Raw genomic sequence first — 23,517 nt, forward strand, 5'->3', positions numbered from 1 at the left:
GAATATTTTTAAGGCAGAGCTGGATAGATTCTTGATTAACAAGGAGGTGAAAGGTTGTCAGGGGTAGTCAGGAATTTGGGGTCAGATCAGCCATGACCTTATTGAATGGCGGAGCAGGCTTGAAGGGCCAAGTAGCCTACTCCTCCTGAGTCATATGCAGAGAATTTGGAAAATTTTAATCCCTTTACCTGGCAGAAACTTAGTTGGCAGACAATAGGAAATGTAATCCAGCGATCCCTTATTTTTAAACAGTGACCCCTAGTTCTAGATTCTCCCACAAGAGGAAACATCTTTTCCACATCCACCCTGTCAAGACTCCTCAGGATCTTACATGTTTCAATCAAGTTGCCTCTTACTTTAATCCTGCCAACCAAGACATCAAGGGCACCAACTGGAAACTAGTTGGGTTCTTTTTGAAATATACAGTGTGGATCCTGATGACAATATTTGGTCTCAGTTGCCATTTTAACTTCAACCTGAGCAGGAGAGCAGCAGTAGGTTTCCTGCCAGGCTGAAGTAACCTTGTCTTTTTTTGGGGTTGGAGGTTTCTGGAGGAACTGGGATGAGGTGCACCCCACAAGAAAAATGTAGGCCTCCTCTGCTTCACTACATTCCCTCCACCCCTTTCCCGAACTTACTTTAGCACTCTGTGCCCACATCAGTACGACCAGTGCCATTGACTTTGGCCTCTGTCACAAAATTCCCACTCTTCTCACTGATTCCACCCCTTTGCTGACTACTTGTGCAACTGAAACAGTTTTGACCTGAGTATCCAACACCACGTTTGCTTCATCACAAAGACGGCTTACTTATCGTTGTCTGCCTGTACCCCTGCTTTTGTCACCATGTTACAAATGGGATGGGAGGAGTGTGATCTAGCCCCACTACTCCACAGTTCGCAACATTGGCATAAAGGTTTAATTCACTCACCGAAATGGCCAAGTATTTACTTTTGCTATTGTTAAACTCAGAGTAAAAAAGACTACTTTCAATAAACTCGATGTTATATTTATTTTAAAATGAAACTTAGTTGCAAGAACTGGATAACACAATTTGTAATCTGGGATTGTAACTATCTATCCTTTTTAAAAATACCCCAGCACGTGCATGCACATGCAAACAATTAGGGTCTCTATGGAGATGGGCAGTTGAAGCAAAGACTTAATAAAAAGAATGAAGTTTGCAGGGTTCTGATGCTGTCGATCTGGTGCTCCCTCATGTGAAGATGGAACACTGGTCCCAGTAGCTGTCTGGAGGTTTTCGCTAACGGAGCTTCAGCATGCAGGAGAATAGAACCAGATCAATCCTTGGGACCACCCTCCTGGGTTTCCAAATACAGACAAGTTCCACAGAGATGAGGATTCCTTGCTGGATACTGAAGACCACATTCTTTTAGGCAAGGAGTGAAAGAGCTGGCAACTTTCCCACTTCAGTTCATCCCTAACTGAGTTTTTTTAATAAAGGTTCAAAACATAAAGCTCATCTTCATCAGGTGATTTACTGGCTTTTGCCATTAAAACAGTCCCCCTCCCGCCCCGCCCTGGCCATTAAAACAGTCCCCCTCCCACCCCACCACCCTGCCCTGGCCATTAAAGTAATTACTGTTCAAATAGCTTTCCTCAAGTGCAATGCAGGTCAGGTGACTTCTTGGAAACAGTATGCTTGCTCAAAGTCCAAGGTGAACCTTTTTTAAAAAGAAATCCAAGTGTACAAATAATACAATGTCCTTGCAAATTTTAAAAGAAAATAGTTATTGAAGATATGGTTTCCCAACAACTGCCAAATGTGACCATTCCATCTCTCATCCTCTAAACCTCAGTTGATCTAAAACTTTGTTATTCCTATCTTTTTTTAATTCATTCGTGGCATGTGGGTGTTGCTAGCTGGGCCATTTGTTGCCTATCCCTTAAGAACTGGGTGGCCATATCAGAGGGCATTTAAGAGAAGACCCACATTGCTGTGGGTTTGGGAGTCACATGTAGGCCAGACTGGTAAGGACAGCAGATTTCCTTCCCTAAAGGACAGTAGTGAACCAGATGGGTTTTTTTATGGCAATCGACAATGAATTCATGGTTAGACTTTTAATTCCAGTTTTTTTTTTATTGAATTCAAATTTCACCATATGCTGTGGTGGGATTTGAACCCAGGTCCCCAGTGCATTAAGATAAAAGCAAAATACTGCAGATGCTGGAAATCTGAAACAAAACTAAAAATAGCTGGAAAAACTCAGGTCTGACAGCATCTGCGGAGATGAATACAGTTAACGTTTCGAGTCCGTATGACTCTTCATCAGAACTGAATGCAACGAAAGAAGGGAAATCTAATATAGCATTGATATAAGCTGTTTGTATTTACCTATTAGCTGACTCGAGTAGTTACTTGAAACTTGCGAATGATACCTGGCATGAGAGAGAGGGAAAATGGTAGCTGTGCTCTTTTTCTTTTATTGTTGAGGTACCTTGGAAACTTTGGCTTGTTTCCTCATCACCTTAATGGAAATAAGGATAAGACCTTTTCAGTATGTACAAAGTACAGTATTCTCGGAAACATTCTGTATTTCAGGTACGAACCGATATTTCCGCAGAGTTGCATCTGAAATGGGTTTGGAAACCTCTTTTATTGACTGCTCATCAGTGAAGTGTCTAGATGCAGCTATTAAATCAAACACTAAGGTAAGAATGTGTAAGCTGTGCTTCCTCCATCAGCTCTGTATGCAGTATTTAAATGTTGCAGCAGAAATCACTACCCTCATTTGATGCAATTTAAGAAAATGCACAAAGTTTAAAAAAATTGCATGCAATTTTTGTTTAAAAAGTGGATATTAATTAAGGTGTAGGAGGGATTTTGGGTTAACTTAATTACAGCTAGAATACTGGCATCTACTCAAATATGGAAGACCTGTTCACCACTACAAGGCATAAGTTAGAAGTACGAGGTGTTAGTGGTTGGTTGACTATGTTAAAGAAACAGGTGATGGGCACTATTTTGTTTAAGAACAGAGAACATATAAAAACACTGAGATGGGACACTTGAGGGGTAGTAGTTAGGAGGCAGAGATCTGTAAGGCAGGACTGAGCTGGATATGGTAGATAATCACAGCAGCTAATCAATTAGGCAACAACCCCCACCCCTTCCTCGACATCCCAGGCTCAAGGTTAGGGGGAGGTGGTGACATAGCAGTATTGCCACTGGACTAGTATTCCAGAGACCCAAGGTAATGCTCTAGCAACTCAGGTTCAAATTCCGCCACGGCAGATGATATTTAAATTCAATAAAAATTTGGAATTAAAATTCTGATGACCATGAAACCATTGCTGATTGAACCAGATGGGATTTTATGGCAATGTCCTTTAGGGAAATAAATCTGCCATTCTTACGTGGTCTGGCCTACATGTGACTCCAACCCACAGCAATGTGGTTGGCTCTTAAATGCCCTATGAGCAAAGGCAATAAATGCTGACCTAGCCAGTGATGCCCACATCCCATGAATTAATTTAAAAAAAAATCTCTGCACTGTTTAGTGGATCTTCCTATCAAAGTCCATTTTGAACTTTTTCATGGCCTTTGAGAAGCCAACAGCCTTCACTACTGTATTATCACTTCCATCATAATTTCCCTTAGGGGAAACCTCTCTGTCTAATATGTTTATGGTTCCTTTACAGCTTGTCTGGATTGAGACTCCTACTAACCCTATGATGAATGTTGCTGACATCAAAGCTTGTGCAGAAACTGTACACAAGCATGGGGACATCATTCTTGTCGTGGATAACACCTTCATGTCAGCTTATTTCCAGGTAATGGTCCACAAATATCCAGACTGCTAAATTAAATAAACATTTCTGAATGTATTTTCAAATATCTGACGTTTCTTTTCATTGAAGTAGTGCTTTCTTTGTGCATACTTCTTAATAGGTCTAATTGTACTAAGCTCAGTAAAATTGCCACTGCCGGTACAGTGATATGTTCTCTATTCAAAGTGAAGGATGTATAATTTATGCTTTCTGAACTGGAACAATAAAGTTGCATCATTCTACTGTTGGTTCAGTAATTGTTGTACCATTATGCTGTCCATTCCACAAAGCATTGTATAACTATAAGGTTTTACACATTTCAGACTTTACAGCTTCATTATTCATTTGGAATGCAATGGTTTCTATAAATCCAGATCCAACCCTCCTTGAGATAGAAGAGCAGGAGTAGACTACATGACTCCAAGCGTGCTCCACCATTCAGTTTGACCATAGCTGATCTCCTGTCTCAAATTCACTTTCCTGCTTGCTTTTCATAGTCCCTGATTTTTTGTTTTTAAAAGAAATATAATAGTATCCCAGCAATTAATTTGTGTATTTTTCTAATTGTAGTAAAATTAGTGAGTATTAGGCTAGAAGATGGATAATCAGATGTTTCAAGTGAAGAGAAGAGTACGGCAAGGCTATGTACTGTCACCAAAATTATTCGATCTGTACTCAGAACAAATATTCTGGGGATTAAATATATTTCAGGGGTAAACATTGGAGACAAGAACATAACAAGCTTGTGATGAGACGATACTACTTTCAGAATCTGAAAATGCCTTACAAAATATTGCAGACCAAGTAAAATCTAAAAGTTTAGAAGGTGGATTGTTTTTGGTGTTCATACTCAGGTAATTACAAGAGAATATATTAGAAGAAATTGAAGGTTGAAGTGGATGGGGTTACACTGGAGCACGTAGATAAGTTTGTCTATTTAGGACACATGATAACAGAAGATGGTAGATGTCATGCCAAAGTCAGAAGGATGGAGATATTCTTCATCTTAACCAAATTATTTCTGGCTGTGTTAACAACAAGAAAACTCAGGTTTGTAATGAGGGGAAAAACTCCAGTTGCTCCATTCTATCAACTTTCCTGTATGCCTCAGAAACCTGGACAATAAGTAAAGATCTATGGAAGAAAATAGAGGGCTTTGAAATGTGCATGCTAAGACATAAGCTTAAAATTCCATTTACAGACAATAAGACCAATGAAGAGGTGCTTGAAATTGTTTTTTTATTTATTTATTGCTATGAGTTGATTTTGATGATCTTTCCCCTAATATCCCAAATCCTTTTCCTGTGAAGTATCGTATAGATAACACATTGTTTTCTTTCCCTAACCTAATCACTTGGCATTTGTCAACATTGAACTTTATACCATTCCTGAAGTGAGTTTCCCAATTAAAAGATAATATGCATTGAGAGACGTAAACTTGTCATGTTTTGTTTTACAATGCCTCTGAAGTGCTTTGGGACATATATAAATAGTTGTTGCTATTGTTGAAATGTTCATAGTGTGAAATGTGATTTTTTTTTGGTGCCCTGCTAATTACTTTGTTACTACAACACATTTCCATGTATGGCCAGCCTCTGTCTCCATTTCAATAAGATGAGCTATCTTTTTACTTTTTCTCACCAAGCTTTTGGTAGCACTCTTGTCTTAATAGCTCTCAAAACCAATTTGTCCATTGTTTCCTTAAGAATCTTTGCATTCAGGCCAACTGACTTTGGAACACTGCCCTTTTTATAGTGCCTTCAATATATATATCACTTTTTTTTGTTTTAATCTCTATTGTTACTAGTATTTTCTCCAACTCTGGGAGAAATCTGGTAATAGTTGGAGTAATGAAATACTTCATAATGGCTCGGAACTTCAATTCCCTGGGGGTTGTACCCCAGATGACACACACCCCACCCCACCCCCCTCCTCCTCCTCCTACCCAAGAAGTCTCCACTTGGACTGCATGGGAATTGCCCAGGAAGTTTAAAAATCTGGACAATTACCCTGCACTGGGACCATTTGATACTCCTATTTAAATGGGAGATTTTGGATGGTTCTGACTTTCTTAGCAAAGTAGTTACCCAGGAAAAATTAGAACTAAAAACACTTGTAACTCCTGGGTAAATATAGAACTGATCTACTGACCAACACTCATCCTGACTGCCTGAAATGTGCAGCTCCCAACTTGGGTAAGTGCCATTCCATGGAAGTTCTGGCCCAATGCTTTCAAAGCAATTCCTCCTCTGAAGAATCAACATAGCTGAGTAACAGCTGGGCTTCTTGTTAATTTTTGTTTGTCCTGTCTGATTTTTCCAATATCAGATGCAATGTTAAAATTTCTCATTTACATTTAACTGTCGGGACTTTGCCTCTAAGGTATTTTTCCTGATCCAAGCCCAAAACGAGTGGTTGATCATCTTCACATTTTGAAGTCAGATGCAAAATAGCAAACTGTTAAAAGTAGAATCTATTTTTAATAACATTAGTTACAACCCGATACTTGAACTCTGACTTACTTCAGCCCTTTTTAATAAATATTACAGCACAAGTCCTGCCCTCATTTAATTCTGTATCTTTGCGGTCAGCTATATATCGATAGATTCTGGATGTTTCAGCTTCCGTTAATGAGGGCACGTGATCAGTTGTATGTGTACATGTTGTGTATCTGCCTGCAAATAATTATCATTCATTTGTAAAGTGAACTGAGACTCTGACCTGAAGGGCTAAACCAACACTGGTCATTTGTTTTTGGAAGTTGGGGGTGGGAGGCTGTGGCAGGGGAGTGTGTGGTGCACCTGATAATTAAATTGATGGGGTAGTGGGGTCAGAAAGAGCTATGATTTTTGCTCTTAGTTGCGGTAAAGCTGACAATAGGAGTGCAATAATAGAGTTGGTGCCCATGGGTTAAGGTGCAGAAAGTGGCCATGTTTCTAGCTTTTCAGTCGTTAGCTGGAAGTGCATGTGTGGATGTACTTACTCATGTTTGCTGCTGGAGCCAAGTGGCCTGCCAACATTTTCTGTTTCACTTGCAGATATAAAGTACCCATTATGTGAATTCCCAGAGGATGCTTTTATTCTGGGAAGAGGGCAAATTCTTTCTGATGTGAAGTGAGAAATTTGGGCAGTGAAGAGAAAGGAAAGCGAAAGAGGCATTTTTAATGCTTTAGTTGTAGTATTTTCTTTGTCAACTGCTCTAATTAAACAGGAGCTGACCATGAATTTTGTGCAGAATCACCAACTTGTTGAAATTTGGGAGGTTTGTGCCAGAAGTTATTTATAATTGTTTAGGTGAATGCAGCTTATATACTCCAGTGTAATGACTGTTTCACCAGTTTTCTATTTAACAATGGGAATACTATGCTTTGACTAGGGAATTAGTTGAATAATCCCACTTTAAATTATTATATTTAAGTTGATCATAAAACGGACTTGCAGGATGTAGTATTTATGTTGCCATATGAATAACTTTTCTCTTTTTTGGTAGCGCCCTTTGGCCCTTGGTGCTGACATCTGTATGTATTCTGCAACAAAATACATGAATGGTGAGAACATTTGGGATTTAAGTAAAGCATTATATTTGCAGCTTAATGTTTAATGTCTAACAACTGAAAAATCCAAGTTATGAAATTCTGATGTATTGATCTGCTTGATGTGTTTATAACCATTTGAATTGCTTGATCTCCATAAGGAGTTCCTTTTCTCCCCGCCACACCTCCCAAGTTTGTTGTCAATGGTTGCATTCACATGAATAGGTAGCGTAATTTCAAAAAATACCACTCAGCTCAAAGCATCTTCAACTTTCTTTTCATCTTTCAATAAAGTTGAGTTTTTGAATTTATTTTCTATTTTATTTAATGTTTGTGATCCAGTGCTATTTTTTAAATTTAATGGCTGCTAGCTCTGTTTTGTGACTGTTAGATGTCTACTGCAACCTTGGCTGCACTATTTTTATTCCCTGCTGTACAGTTCTTTCCAACCATCCTTCCTAGTTGTATTGCTTGTTTTGATTTTTTTCTTTAAATTCCTTTCACAGCTCTGCTCTTAAAATCCCTGTTGTGTCCCATCGGCTCACTTTAGGGCCCTGCTCCTAAACCTTTCTCTTCCATGCATATCTTGTTTTTCCCCAATTGCTGACCTAACCCTCCCAACCCTCAATAGTTCCCTTTTCTCCTCCTTCCACCCCGTCTTGTTTGTGAAGTCACTTTTCATCATGTACCCGCATTTTTAAAAAAAAAAAGCCTTAGCTTTTTAAAAATCCCTCCTAAGGGCTGAACTTACCGGGGGGTGAGTTAATGGGTGGGCGCGCTTCTGATCGGTGCCCCCGATCGGAGGCGAGGTGCCGTTTTACGTGGGCAGGCCAATTAAGACCCTCCCAGGCATGATGTCTGCAGGGAAGCGCTATGCCTAAAATTGAGAGTGCACTCTTTCGCGCTAAGTGCTGCCTCGGGGATCACTTCTACTTTCAGAAATATTAAAAATAGAAAATGTCACATGTTCATAATTTCCAAAAAAACTTTATTAAGGTTTTTAAAACCCTGCATGAAACCTCAACCCGCCTGTAGATGAGGTTTCATGTTTTTTCTACTTCCCACCGGGGCTCTGGCCTGCCTGCCAACCTTAAGGCTGGATGGGCAGGTCCTGTAATTACTTCAATTGATCTGTCAATGGCCTCAGCTGATTTTGCTGTGCTCCTGCTTTCCTGAAAATTTAAATGAGACGCGGTGACATCAGGAGTTCCGCCCGATGTCACTGTGTGTCATTTTACATGTCAGTAAGCGGGCTCTGCTCCCGCTTGCCGACAGTAAGATCCAGCTCTAAGTCTTTTCGCCACACTACCCAATTTCCCCAATTTTCTTTCTTGTTTCTGAGTACCTGTTCCCAATTTCATTCTCCTTTTAAATTTTAATTTATAATTTTTATCCTCCCCGCAACCTAAAATCTTAAGCATTCTAGTCCACACATCCATACACCCCACTTCTTTAATAATCCCCTGAAGTACTCTGTATTCCATTTCTTCTTCCACTTTCCAATTATGCATTGCTCCTTTCTCTCTACTTGTATATAGCACTTGCAAAAATCCTTAATTTCCTTTTTCAATGCTTGTGACTTTCCCCAACCCACTTGACTATTCCAGCATCTCTCCTAAATCCATAGGAAGCAAGTAACACATTTTCTGAAACCTTATTGTCTCACCCACCATCACATATGCTTCACCAGATTTACTCCTTTATACAAGAAAACTTGCCAATTCACCTGAATTGTCCAGGAGTTTTCACCTATTTGGTTCTGCCTTGTCACTGTAATTTAGATGTGCAGCTCTGTTAGGATCGGTGAATGAAGAGGTCTGGAGTATGACTACAAGGCTGTTGCCTGTCTGTCGGACAGACTTCCCAACTTTGGCATCACACCCCAGATGGTAGTGAGGAAGACTTTTTATAGGGCGAATGGGGCTGCAGTTGCGAACCAGTCATTTCCTGATTCAGTGTCTGGGCCAAAGCTGATGTGGTCCAACGTTGGTAGAACTGATTTGGCTTGCTAGACCGTTTGAGGGCAATTAATCAATCACCTACTGGAATTGCATATTGGGCAAGCTGGGTAAGGCCAGCAGTTTCCTTCCCTAAAGGACATTTAGTGAACCATTTGGAGCTCTTATGGCACTCCAACAGCTTTTGTTTCCAGATTTTTTTTATATGAAACTGAATTCAAATTCTCAAATTGCCAAGGTGGGATTTAAAACTTCTGGATTAATTCTCCAGTGCTCCTGAATTAATGGTCCAGTAACATAACCACTGCTCTCCCGTAGTCCTTCGAGCTGATTATAGAAAACACAAGATAATTGCTTGTAAAATGTTAATCAGACTTGTTCTTCTCAGTAATTGTTTTTTGAAATTAGAATTTTGTGATTGACTTTTTTTTTGTCGTCTTCTTATTCTTTCATAAGATGTGGACATCACTGACTAGGGCAGCATTTGTTGCCCATTCTCAATTGCCCTTGGGAATGTGGTGGTGCACTGCCGCCTTGAGCCCCTGCTGTCCATGTGGTGTAGACACACCACAGTGCTTTTAGGGAGGGAGTTCCAGGATTTTGACCCAGTGGCAGTGGAGGAATAGTGATATAGTTCCAAGTCAGGACGGTATGTGGCCTGGAGGTGAACTTGCAGGTGGTGGTGTTCCCATGTCGTGTGACAAGCAACCATTACCTTGCTGGGATTTGAGGCCAAAGCAGTTTGCACAAAGTTTTTAAAAAATCTTTCTGTGAAACTCGAATGAATAGTTATGTATCACTGTGTGCACACTACCAGAAAAAATAACTTTTTTAATATTTTCAGGTCACAGTGATGTAGTCATGGGCTTGGCTTCTATGAATCGAGATGACCTCTATGAAAAACTGAAATTCTTGCAAAATGGTGATCATTTACAGCTCTCTGAGCACCACATTGTATAATAATTGTGTTCACAGTTCTATGTCTTTGCTTATGGTAACTGCTGCTCTTTTCATAGGGCAGAATTGTTCTATTGTGAAATACAATCTCATTCTGACAAGGTGGAGTTAAAACCACAGGTTATTTAGAGATTGACTTGGCTTTTTTTAGGGTATTTTATGAATTGATATGCTTGTCAGTTTTATACTTGAGCTTCGTAGCCCTTAACATTTTAAGATTACTTAGCATCAGTATAAGAACATGATGCCTTTAGGCGTAGGTATGTAGTTTTTCAGCTTCACTGTGCAAGTACCTGTCATTTAACAGAAAGCCCTTGGATTTACCCAGTTAATGTTATATTAAGAAATCCAGCCATAATCTTGAATTAATGGCTGTAGGATGAAATGGGCAAGAACCAGGTTATATACAGTCTACCAATTGAGCCTAAGGATATATGTTCTTTATTCCTTATCTCTGTTCATGGTTGTGAGGCTTATTCCTTTTTGGGAATTGCTTAGGATTCTAAGTCTGAAGAAACCAACATCTATACATTTTGCTCTCAGCCAAATTAAATGCAGGGGAGATGATGTAATTTGATGGAACTGAAACTAGAAACTAAAACTACCTCAAGTCTTCTCCTGAGGTGTGGAACTGGCTCCCCATCTCTCCTCAATTAAATCACTTTTAATAACCAGTAAGACAGCCAGCGATGATGCTTACTGTGCAAGGAGTCCAACAACCTCTGTTTTTAGAAATCTGAGGAGTAAGGATTTCTACACAGCCAAACACCATCTTTTCCAGCCTGTGCCCAATATCATGGAAATAACAAAATAATGCAAAACTCTTACCAATGTTTAAAATATAATGGACCATTTATACTACATTAGGGGTGGGATGCCTCCTTTCTGTGATTTTTTTCTAGTAATCTGTTCATATTTTCAGTAACTGTGGTGCTACTTGAGGTGTTTTTTTTTTTCTTTTTGGAATTTGATAATGGATCTACCAAAACTAAACTTGTCCCTTTTTTGTATATCCCCAAATATCCTTGGACATCAGTTAGCTCTATGTCATACCTAATTGATCAAACAGGGATTGATCCCACCTTGGGACCATGCAAGTGTTAAAGTGGTTCTGCAGGACTGCTATGTGGAATTTGGATTGGTACAGAAGATGTAAACACCGGGATTTTTGTAGTTGTAAGTGTCAGGCAACAACCGTTTCTAACAAGAGAATCTAATCATTTCCCCTTGACATTCAATGGCATTGCCATTCCTCACTATCAATGTTATTGATCAGAAACTGAACTGGACCAGCCATATAAATTGTGGATACAAGAGTAGGTCAGAGGCTGGGAATTCTGCACCAAGTAACTCATCTCCTGACTCCCCAAAGCCTGTTCATCTACAAGGCAGAAGTCAGGAGTGTGAAATATATATATATATATATATATTTCAAATGAAATATATTCCATGATTTAGAAACTGAACTAGCCAAGAATGAGATACCATAATGAGGTGAGAATAAAGAGAATCCAAAGAAAAAGGCTTATGCCAAGTACATAATGCAGGAGAGGATAGCAAATGGGAGTATGATGATAAAAGTTAAAAACACAATTAGGACAGGTAATCAAATGAAAATATCAAAGACTATAAAAAGTCATATTCTATAAGCTAAAGTAGAATTAAGACGAAAGATGGGCCTCGAAGTTGAACAAAATAAATATGCAGGAATTATTCAGAAATGCTGGAGATATTGAATAGATATTGTGCCTCCATTTTCATTTAAAAGACTGACAGGAAATGGCAAATGTTAAAAGTCATGTGCTGGGACTTCTATTCACCATATGCAAACATACTTAATTCAAACTATGGTGTTAAAATTTGAAGGTCATATCAAATGGAGTGCTGGGGTGTTGGTGGTAGAACTGACAATGACTAGCAAAATACAGGCAGACACTTAAACATTGCAGAGTGGGCAGCAGAATGGCAAATGAAATTCAGTCTAACTTCATTTTGGTAAAGGGAATAAGGAGGCTATTTATTCCTTGGAAGGTAAGAAACTAAATATGGTGGGGGAACAGAGATTTGGGAATATCAATGCACACATCATTAAAAGTAGCAAAATGCTTAGTCACAATAGCTCATAAGGCTGTAAAGAAGGCAGCAAATAACAGGGGCTCATTTTGAAGAGGTAGAATACAAAAACATAGAATCTTAGTTCAAATTCACTTGAAGCACTCTGTGCAGCTCTAATCTCTCTAGGATAGGAGGGGTTTAGAAAATATGGTGCATTTGGTATGCTTTACTATACTTCACATCTTGGGCCATGTTTTGTATAATTACTGTTCAAATGAATAACTTATTCCAAAATATGGATTATAGAACCTAATGTTTTAAGACCTTTTTTTATTGAAATATTAATTGTGTTGTAGCTATTGGTGCAGTTCCATCACCATTTGACTGCTACATGTGTAATCGTGGCTTGAAGACTTTGGCCCTTCGAATGAAACAACACTTCAAGAATGCATTGATTGTAGCACAGTTTTTGGAGGCAGACCCCCGGGTAGAGAAGGTTATTTTTCCAGGTCAGTGGTTTAGATGTGATTTCTATTACAAATGTGGAGGTTTGTTTCTGGAGTAAGCTGACTTGGAGGTAGTAGAGTTGATGATCTTACACTGTTTTTGTATTTTGTTGGTTGTCTGCTGTCCATAATTGGATCAATTTATAACCTGGTCATATGTGACTTAATTCATTTAATTTTATGAAAAGGAACAGAGTATCTATAGCACTGATAACTGTATGCATGTCTAATCCAATAATTAACGCAGTCTTAAACTGCACTTTGGTGTAGTATGGGCATCATTTTATAACCATTGAGTTCATTACTATTGCTGTGAATTGCAGTGTGCTGTGTACTGGTTTCCAAATGTATCACATTTCTTCAGATTTGAGGAAATTTAATGATGAAATTGATAAATCAATTTCAATGTGTTAATTAAAAAAAAAACTTTTTAATATTGGAAGCCAAGAATGTGGTACAAGTTCCAGAGTTTGATTAAGAGGAGCTATTTCTTGATTTGTTAATAATTGGTACAAAATAAGTTTCAGTTTTATTTAAAAACCATGTTTTCTTGCAACTGTAAACCTTTTACTCTTGATCACATTTTTTCAGACAAATAAGTAACTTTTGTTCCCCCTCTGTCCTCCCTTCTCTCTGACAGGCTGAGTCATGCAGGGCATGGTTCTGTGAGCTCTACATGCCCCTACAGCACCTATCCTTTAGTAACGCTTAACCATTGCATGTTGGTATGCTATTTTTCAGTAAGAAGACATTGGCTTGAGCTTGCTTGCAATCTTTGGCTGACATCTATTTGCACGTCAATACCAGCAGAAATTGCTAGGTAGCCATAGGACGTGACTTAAGTGAGGGTGAGGCAATTTGTCATGTCTCTATTGCTAGCATGGCTAACTAGACATAGATCAGAGGTTGAAGCTGGTAACTTGCTCATCTGTGTAGTTCGGTTCAGTGCTGACAATGCAGTTAACTGGGCCTTTTTGGGGATCTATTATTGTTGAAGCAACATCCATTTAGGTCCTTTTTAAAATAGGACTTGAGATCTGGTTGTGTTCATGAAGCCTAGCTCCTTCCTACTGCAATTCAGGCTCAAGGCCAACTGTAGCATTTACTAATGCACCAGCTGAAACTGGCTAACTCCAAAGACTGGGATTCATACCTCAAACTTTCCTAGTCTGTAGGACTCAGTACCAAATTGGACAATGTGTTTACCCACTCTTACTAGGAGACAAATGCAACTTTCTGCCCTACCTTGGCAGGAAGTTGAATCACTTTTTTATGTTAGTGTTTGATTTAATATATTTGCTTTGTTTGCCACATTTACACAATTTGACATAATTAAACAAGCTTTTCAAGCCTTACAACTTGATTTGCAGTTTGTGTATTCAAATATATTTGCAAAGTGCTATTGTATCTGGGATTAAATTTGTAATTCCAGTATTTTGGTAACCTGCCCACAACTGTGGTTTCTTTCCGTAACAAGTTTGTACAATCTGGTTCTGCTTTCAAATGAATGTTGTTGGATCTATTCTATATACTAGCGATTATTAAAGCATATTTATACAAAAATGACTTGTTTGCCCCCTCTCCACCAGTTCTTAGAACTGGCTTTATTTTCTAACTTTAAATTATTGTGCTGCAAACAGGGGGTCATTTAACATTCCCACTGTCTGGAAAGAAAATTGAACTTTTTCACACAATTAAGTTCTCTTTCTTGCATATCATTGATTTAAAATATTAGATTGACCAATTGAGTTAACTATTGAATTTGGCACTTCAGCAATTGAAAAGAACCCCACTTGAAAGAGATGGGTGGATGCGGATGGAGTTGAAACAGAAAATAAATCATTTGACTGTTTCATGCATCAATGTATGGAGAGAGTGCAGAATACATTTTTTGATCTGCATGAAGAGCTCATTATATTGTTGACAATTCTTTTAGAAAAAATTTAAACCTGAGATTGATTTTAATAAATAAGTTTCAACTTTTCTCTAGCAAGTTGAAGTAAATATTTGAACTTGGTATGTTCCAAGAGTTATGGTGATGCATAGTGTTATTAAACAGTAGTGGCAAGAGATTGTGCAGGTGATGTCTGTCTGAGAATTTACTGTAATCTGTTTTTGATGAAATTGAAGCATTCCAGAATTTTTACGTTTTAAGTTTACCGACATTTGCTACTTTTTAAATTTGAGATTAGATTGATATTTCATTTTAAAGTTCATTTATAAGGTCTAGGAGAGCATTTGTTTGCTGACCCCCTTATCCCTTCAAAACAACTGTGCATGCTAAGGAACGGTCAAATCCAATTTGCCCCTTCCTCTCCAGCTTCCCAAGCTTGAGCTTTTAGTTATCTTGTTATTGTTAGACAGATGTAGAATGTGAAGCCCTACTACAGGAAGGCAGGGAAATCCTTAATGTTCAACTCAGCAACAACATTTATATAGCAACTTTTAATGTAATAAAATGTGCTTCAAAGGAGCATCATTAGAAAAATTTGATAGAGCCTCAAGTTAGGGCGGATTGTCAAAAGCTTACCTAAACATTTGCATTTTAAGTGTCTTACAGAAAGAAAGTGTCAGAGGTTTAGGAAGAGGCTTGGGGCCAAAGCAGCTGAAGACATGGCTACTAATGGCAAGGGAATTTAATTTGAGGAAATTTCTCCTCATCCAGTACTGAATGTTGGGTAAGCAGTGTGAAAACTTAGTGGCAGTAGAGGAGTCGGAGGTAGTGTTGAGGTAGATCTGGATGTCTTAAGTAGGAGTAGATCATTTGGCCTGTTGAGTCTCTTCTGCCATTCAATATCATCATGACTGATCATCTGCCCCCTGTAACCTCTGTGATAGCTACTGCTATGCACAAGGTGCTGACTGCTCAAGACAGGTTCAGTAATGCAATAACGTGGATTCTTTATTCAAGGATGGTTCTGCATGTACACTCAGGTCTTTACTGTACAGGTACCTTGTTTGGACTGCTAACATACCACAACACCCATATCTCTTGGTTCCTGAGACCAAAATTCTGTTTAACTCGGCCTTAAATATAGTCAATGATGGAACTTGCGCAACCCTCTGGGGTAGAGAATTCCAAAGATTCAAAACCTTCTGAATGAAGAAATCTCTCCTCTTCTCAGTCCTAAATGGCTGCCCCCTCATGTTCTAGATTGCCCAATGAGGATAAACTACCTTTATGTCTACAGTACCCTGTTGAGCCCCTTCATAATCTTGTATGTTTCAATGAGATCACCTCCTCATTCTTAACTCCCAAGGAATATGAACACAATTTACTCAACATCTCATTATGTACCTTCACTGTACTGCCTCTAATACAAGTACATCCATCCTTAACTATGGAGACCAAAACTGCACGCAGCATTTTAGGTGTGCTCTTGTCAAAGCCCTGTCACCAGCGTATTTATAAATTTAATGCTGTGCTTTTGGGTGATGTTGCTGTAAGGCAGCATGTAGATGAGAAATGGATAGATCCATGGATGCCATTGGTAATTGTGGGAGCAAGAAGACACGTTGCAAGTGACAGTCTGGCTACAATTGGGTGAGAATTGAACCAGGCAAGGGCACTCCACCCAGTTGGACAATGGTGGGGAGGTGTTAGAGAACAGTGGTGTGGCCAACCAGATCAAAGGCTGCAGACAGGTTGTGAAGGACAAGGAGGGATAGTTTACATTTGTCACATACATAAAGGATGTCTTCTGTGACTTTAAGACTGGTTTTGGTACTTTGAGATGTGGAAACTCAGGAGGAATTTAAACATGGAGATCCAGGGACAATAACCATAGGTTTGGAAGGCAACAAGTTCAAGGAGATTGGACATGGTGGTAGATTGCAGGAAGGATCTGGTAAAGGTAGGTTTTTTTTGAGGAGAAGTGTAATGACAGCAGATTTGAAGGACAAAGAACTGTTAACATTAGCTTATGTGGGAACCAGGAGGGGACGTGTCCGGCCCATCTCCCGTGCATCCGCCCTCACGCCTTCTCCTCCCTCCCAGAAACATGATAGGGTCCCCCTTGTTCTCACTTATCACCCCACCAGCCTCCGCATTCAAAGGATCATCCTCCGCCATTTCCGCCAACTCCAGCATGATGCCACTATCAAACACATCTTCCCTTCACCTCCCTGTCGGCATTCCGTAGGGATCATTCCCTCTGGGACACCCTGGTCCACTCCTCCATCACCCCCTACTCCTCAACCCCCACCTATGGCACCACCCCATGCCCACGCAAAAGATGTAACACCTGCCCCTTCACTTCCTCTCTCCTCAGCGTCCAAGGACCCAAACACTCCTTTCAAGTGAAGCAACATTTCACTTGCATTTCCCCCAACTTAGTCTACTGCATTCGTTGCTCCCAATGTGGTCTCCTCTACATTGGAGAGACCAAACGTAAACTGGGTGACCGCTTTGCAGAACACCTGCAGTCTGTCCGCAAGAATGACCCAAACCTCCCTGTCGCTTGCCATTTCAACACTCCACCCTGCTCTCTTGCCCACATGTCTGTCCTTGGCTTGCTGCATTGTTCCAATGAAACCCAACGCAAACTGGAGGAACAACACCTCATCTTTACAGCCTTCCGGACTGAATATTGAATTCAACAACTTTAGGTCCTGAACTCCCTCCTCCATCCCCACCCCCTTTCTGTTTCTTCCCCCTTCCTTTTGTTTTTTTTCCAATAAATTATATAGATTTTTCTTTTTCCCACCTATTTCCATTATTTTTAAATATTTTTAAATCTTTTATGCTGCCCCCCAACCCCACTAGAGCTATACCTTGAGTGCCCTACCATCCATTCTTAATTAACACATTCGTTTAGATATATATCACCAACTTCAATACCTATGTGTTCTTTTTTCTGTTGTCTGTGACATCTTTTGATGATCTGCTTCTATCACTGCTTGCTTGTCCCTACAACCACACCCCCCCCATCCACTTCTCTACCCCCCCCCCCGCCACACACACACACACACACACCTTAAACCAGCTTATATTTCACCCCTTTCCTATTTCTACTTAGTTCTGTCGAAGGGTCATGAGCACTCGAAACGTCAACTCTTTTCTCCGCCGATGCTGCCAGACCTGCTGAGTTTTCCCAGGTAATTCTGTTTTTGTTTTGGATTTCCAGCATCCGCAGTTTTTTGTTTTTATCTCTGTGTTTAATTGACTGCCACTGCTCTTCAAGAAATGACTACCTCCTTGAAGAAGTTCTGTTCGTCTCTGCGACAAGATTTCCATATCTCTCTTTTGCCTTGTTCACCTTCATTGCTTTCCATTTCTCTCCTGGTGTTTGACAAGGTGTTTACTAAAACCTGCTTTCACAGCCATATCTCCTTTCTCAGTGACTGTCTCTGTCTCCGAATTACCCCATGTGGATTTCAACTGAAATTCCACCCCTCATGTTTCGAACCCACCCAGGATTAGAGGTATTTCCAGGACATAAAACGTTTCTCAGACTGCTGTTCCCGTCACATCCTGAGATCCACACTCAGTGCCATGCGCCGCTATATGAACACACTCGACCTCTCCCTCCAGCAGCACCGCCGTACCCTTTTTCAAAGCTGCGCGTGCCCCCAGTTTCATTTCATTCTTCGGCTCATCCGACGCCTCAACAAGAAACTTTTTCTATTTCTCTCAAGTGCTAAGGAACGCAAGCTCCAACAACTCATCAACACCAACACCCATCTAGGACCCTCCACCACTGCCTGTCCCTCCATCCCCACCCTTTCTTCCAATCCCAACCCCAGCCGTGTATTCACTATACCCCCTGACCTTCCCCTCTCCGATGCTGAACGTTCAGTGCTCAGCAAAGGACTTAGTTTCATACCCCTACGCCCTCACCTTAATGAATTTCGGGCTTGGCACGATGCTGAACTCTTCTTCCGCCGTCTTCGTCTCCGGGCTCACTTCTTTGGGCAGGAGTCCTCTCCCCGTTCAACGGATCCTTTCACCCACCTCCAATATTCTCCCTCCACCTGGACCCCTCCCTCTGGATTCTTACCTTCTCTTGATCTTTTCATTGAGAACTGTCGGCGCGACATTAGTCGTCTCAATTTCTCTGCTCCTCTCACCCATTCTAATCTCTCTCTCTCTGAACTTACTGCACTCCATTCTCTCAGGTCCAACCCTGACATCGTCATCAAACCCGCTGACAAGGGTGGTGCTGTTGTTGTCTGGCGCACTGACCTCTACCTCGCGGAGGCTGAGCGTCAACTCGCAGACACTTCCTCCTACCTCTCCCTGGACCATGACCCCACCACTGAACATCAAGCCATTGTTTCCAGGACTGTCACTGACCTCATCTCCTCTGGGGATCTTCCTCCCACAGCTTCCGACCTGATAGTCGCCCAACCTCGGACAGCCCGCTTCTACCTCCCACCCAAAATCCACAAACAGAACTGCCCGGTAGACCGATCGTGTCAGCTTGCTCCTGCCCCACAGAACTCATTTCTCGTTATCTTGACTCCCTTCTCTCTCCCCTTGTCCAGTCCCTTCCCACCTACATCCGTGATTCCTCTGACACCTTACGTCACATCAACAATTTCCAGTTCCCTGGCCCCAACCGCTTCCTCTTCACCATGGACGTCCAATCCCTCTACACCTCCATCCCCCACCAGGATGGTCTGAGGGCCCTTAGCTTCTTCCTCGAACAGAGGCCCAAACAATCCCCATCCACCACTACTTTCCTCCGTCTGGCTGAACTTGTTCTCACACTGAGCAATTTTTCCTTCAACTCCTCTCACTTCCTCCAAATAAAAAATGTGGCTACGGGTACCCGCATGGGCCCCAGCTATGCCTGTCTCTTTATGGGGTATGTGGAACATTGCTTGTTCCAGTCCTACTCTGGCCCCCTCCCACAACTCTTTCTCCAGTACATCGATGATTACTTCGGTGCTGCTTCATGCTCTCGTCGGGACTTGGAAAAATTTATTAATTTTGCTTCCAATCTCCACTCCTCCATCATTTTCACGTCCATCTCTGACACTTCCCTTCCCTTCCTTGACCTCTCTGTCTCAATCTCTGGTGATAGACTGTCCACCAATATCCATTACAAGCCTACCGACTCCCACAGCTACCTCGACTACAGCTCCTCACACCCCGCTTCCTGTAATGACTCTATCCCATTCTCTCAGTTCCTTCGCCTCCGTCGCATCTGTTCCGATGATGCTACCTTCAAAAACAGTTCCTCTGACATGTCCTCCTTCTTCCTTAACCGAGGTTTTCCACCCACGGTCGTTGACAGGGCCCTCAACCGTGTCCGGCCCATCTCCCGTGCATCCGCCCTCACGCCTTCTCCTCCCTCCCAGAAACATGATAGGGTCCCCCTTGTCCTCACTTATCACCCCACCAGCCTCTGCATTCAAAGGATCATCCTCCGCCAACTCCAGCATGATGCCACCACCAAACACATCTTCCCTTCACCCCCCCGTCGGCATTCCGTAGGGATCGTTCCTTCTGGGACACCCTGGTCCACTCCTCCATCATCCCCACCTATGGCACCACCCCACGCCCACGCAAAAGATGTAACACCTGCCCCTTCACTTCCTCTCTCCTCACCGTCCAAGGGCCCAAACACTCCTTTCAAGTGAGGCAACATTTCACTTGCATTTCCCCCAACTTAGTCTACTGCATTTGTTGCTCCCAATGCGGTCTCCTCTACATCGGAGAGACCAAACGTAAACTGGGTGACAGAACACCTGCGGTCTGTCCGCAAGAATGACCCAAACCTCCCTGTCGCTTGCCATTTCAACACTCCACCCTGCTCTCTTGCCCACATGTCTGTCCTTGGCTTGCTGCATTGTTCCAGTGAAGCCCAATGCAAACTGGAGGAACAACACCTCATCTTCCGACTAGGCACTTTACAGCCTTCCGGACTGAATATTGAATTAAACAACTTTAGGTCCTGAACTCCCTCCTCCATCCCCACCCCCTTTCTGTTTCTTCCCCCTTCCTTTTGTTTTTTTTCCAATAAATTATATAGATTTTTCTTTTTCCCACCTATTTCCATTATTTTTAAATATTTTTAAATCTTTTATGCTGCCCCCCAACCCCACTAGAGCTATACCTTGAGTGCCCTACCATCCATTCTTAATTAACACATTCGTTTAGATATATATCACCAACTTCAATACCTATGTGTTCTTTTTTCTGTTGTCTGTGACATCTTTTGATGATCTGCTTCTATCACTGCTTGCTTGTCCCTACAACCACACCCACCCCTCCACTTCTCTACCCCCACCCCCGCCCCACACACACACACACACACACACACACACACACACACACACACACACACACACACCTTAAACCAGCTTATATTTCACCCCTTTCCTATTTCTACTTAGTTCTATCGAAGGATCATGAGGACTTGAAACGTCAACTCTTTTCTTCTCTGCTGCCAGACCTGCTGAATTTTTCCAGGTAATTCTGTTTTTGTCCAGGAGGGGATGTTGTGCAGTCAGATTGGAGAGGGCATGAGGGGAGATAGGAGAGAACCTAGGGAATGTTGAGTTCAGGGCTAGGGTAAGAGGAAGTTTTGTCCAGTGGGCTAGTGAAACGGTGGCAAGTGGCAGAAACAGCTAATTGGGAGGACTTTATAGTAGTGGCCAAGAGCCCATTAGCTCTTTGCACTTATTGTTGGATGTGAGGGTAGAGAACCTGGGGGAAGGCTTTCAGATGACATTGCAGTTGAAGAAAGATGCAGGGGTCATCTTTCCAAGATGATCTTGCAACAGCAATACACAAACAGTACCCATACAACAGTGATTTATGTGGACCAGCCAAACCTGACAGAAAATGGCCAAGCTACTTGTCTGTCATATCCTTTCAAATCAGTGGACTTAAGTGGAGATGAAGGCTGTAACAGGGAAACCACCAGACTTAATGCAGCCTTATTTGTTTGTGCATTGTGGTTGGTGTGGATCTGAAACTGGGAGGTAAATATCTTTGAATGTGGAGCTGTACATGGTAACCCAAACAGGTGATGAGTTCTCAATGCTACACTTGAGTTATGGTTTCAAAATGGTTTCAAAGCAGATTGAAGTGGGAAAGAGTCCCTACTTGAGTAGTAGTGGTTTGTATTCCTTTAAACTTCTATATTTTAAAAAATGCCTTTTGTTTTCACAACATATTCTTTTCAGGTCTCCCTTCTCATCCACAATATAATCTGATGAAGCAGCAGTGCACTGGGAGTTCGGGCATGATGACCTTCTTAATTAAAGGAGGGTTGGAAAATGCCAAAACATTCCTTAAAAACTTAAAAGTGAGTACTTTTGAAATTCCTTCCACGCTTCTTCCTTACTAAAGTTTACTGGGTTACTATGTTTGGTGAGGCCACTTCTAAAATAAGTAGACTTTTATTTTCACTTCTGTTTCTGTCCACAATATAGCTGAGCCTTTTTAGAACACTAAAATTAAATGGGGAGCTCTTCAGTTGTCTTTTTAAGAGATGGAATATTTTCTTCTGGGGAGGAGGAATAAGAGAAATTTGCTATTGTATTTCAGTACCTTATCCAGGTGACTATGCTTCCAACAGGCTGCTGGATTATGGTGGGCATCACAGGCAGCCCCAAAATTGCCCTCACCTTACATCCTCAGACATCTAGTGTTCAATAAGAACAAAAAATGCTGTATGTACTTAGCAGACTTGGGCATCATCTATGGAGGGAGACGGAGTTAATAATTCTGGTTGATGACTTTTTGTCAAAACTGGGAATATGGTAGAAGGCAGAGAAAAGGGGTGGTGGGGTGGGGGGAGAACAAAAGGGAGGGCCTGTGATAATGTGGAAGGCAAGAGATGTTAAATGACTAAAGGAATATCGTGAATGGCATAGGAGTCGTAATGGGATGAGTAAAGATGGGCTAGAAGCAGTGTAAATAGGAATAGCAGAATCATTACAAACAGCTGCTGCCCAAAAAAAGTGGGGACAATGAATTTACATGGTTCAGTGCAACATTCGGGCAGAGCTGCTTGAAGCTCTGAATAATATGGTGACAATTCAGGATTTTAATAACCTATCTATTTCTATGATGGAGAAAAAGCTTATTGTACTTCATTGCTTATCATCTAATTCCATTTATATAAATCGTGATCTTTTTCCCAATAGGAGAGATTGTACATGACCTGTGTCAGGAGTAGAATAAACTCTTTATTTTCTTCTTGTCCTTTACCCTTTCTTTCAGCTGTTCACCCTTGCCGAAAGTTTGGGAGGATATGAAAGTCTAGCAGAGCATCCGTAAGGAATTTTAAAATTATATTTATCTATATATCAATCACACTTAGAGATGGGGCTAAACTTGAGATAAAGGGATTTAAGGACGGGCTATTTGAAAGTGGCTATAAAAAATCATATAAATGTGATGCAAGAAAACAAAACATTTTATTACGTACATTGAAAAAATATATTTATAGAAAAATATCAAATGTCAATTACAAAAAAGTTGCTGAACACTAATAGAAATATCCTGCAGTAATATTCATTGTCCATGTTATTTAAAAAGCTTTAATGCTGGTGGTGAGATTAAAGCCCTGTTGTTGAAGTGTTGTCGGGTATATTCCATTTGATCGAAGGGAAATGCTATTCTGTGCATACACATGTATTTCAAAATATATTCTAGTATTTTACCTATTTAGCACTAACTGATCCATGAGAACACGTGGTACCAAATATGTTGTTGGACCTGTTTATTTGGTAATCATGTGATCTCCCTACCCAATTA

General features: G+C 41.0%; 1 protein-coding gene across 1 annotated transcript in view; it reads left to right on the top strand.

Annotated features, from left to right (window-relative positions):
• The window catches only part of LOC121289400 (cystathionine gamma-lyase-like), a 49,948-nt gene that overhangs the window by 14,747 nt on the left and 11,684 nt on the right, over window positions 1-23,517 (top strand). The window contains exons 4-10 of the mRNA XM_041208828.1: window positions 2,563-2,672; window positions 3,663-3,794; window positions 7,282-7,339; window positions 10,127-10,204; window positions 12,651-12,803; window positions 21,939-22,060; window positions 22,981-23,033. Coding sequence (XP_041064762.1) covers window positions 2,563-2,672; window positions 3,663-3,794; window positions 7,282-7,339; window positions 10,127-10,204; window positions 12,651-12,803; window positions 21,939-22,060; window positions 22,981-23,033 — 706 coding nt within the window. The remainder of the gene's footprint in view (window positions 1-2,562; window positions 2,673-3,662; window positions 3,795-7,281; window positions 7,340-10,126; window positions 10,205-12,650; window positions 12,804-21,938; window positions 22,061-22,980; window positions 23,034-23,517) is intronic.

The sequence above is a fragment of the Carcharodon carcharias genome, chromosome 16 (genome assembly GCF_017639515.1).
Source record: "Carcharodon carcharias isolate sCarCar2 chromosome 16, sCarCar2.pri, whole genome shotgun sequence".
NCBI classification, from domain to species: domain Eukaryota; kingdom Metazoa; phylum Chordata; class Chondrichthyes; order Lamniformes; family Lamnidae; genus Carcharodon; species Carcharodon carcharias.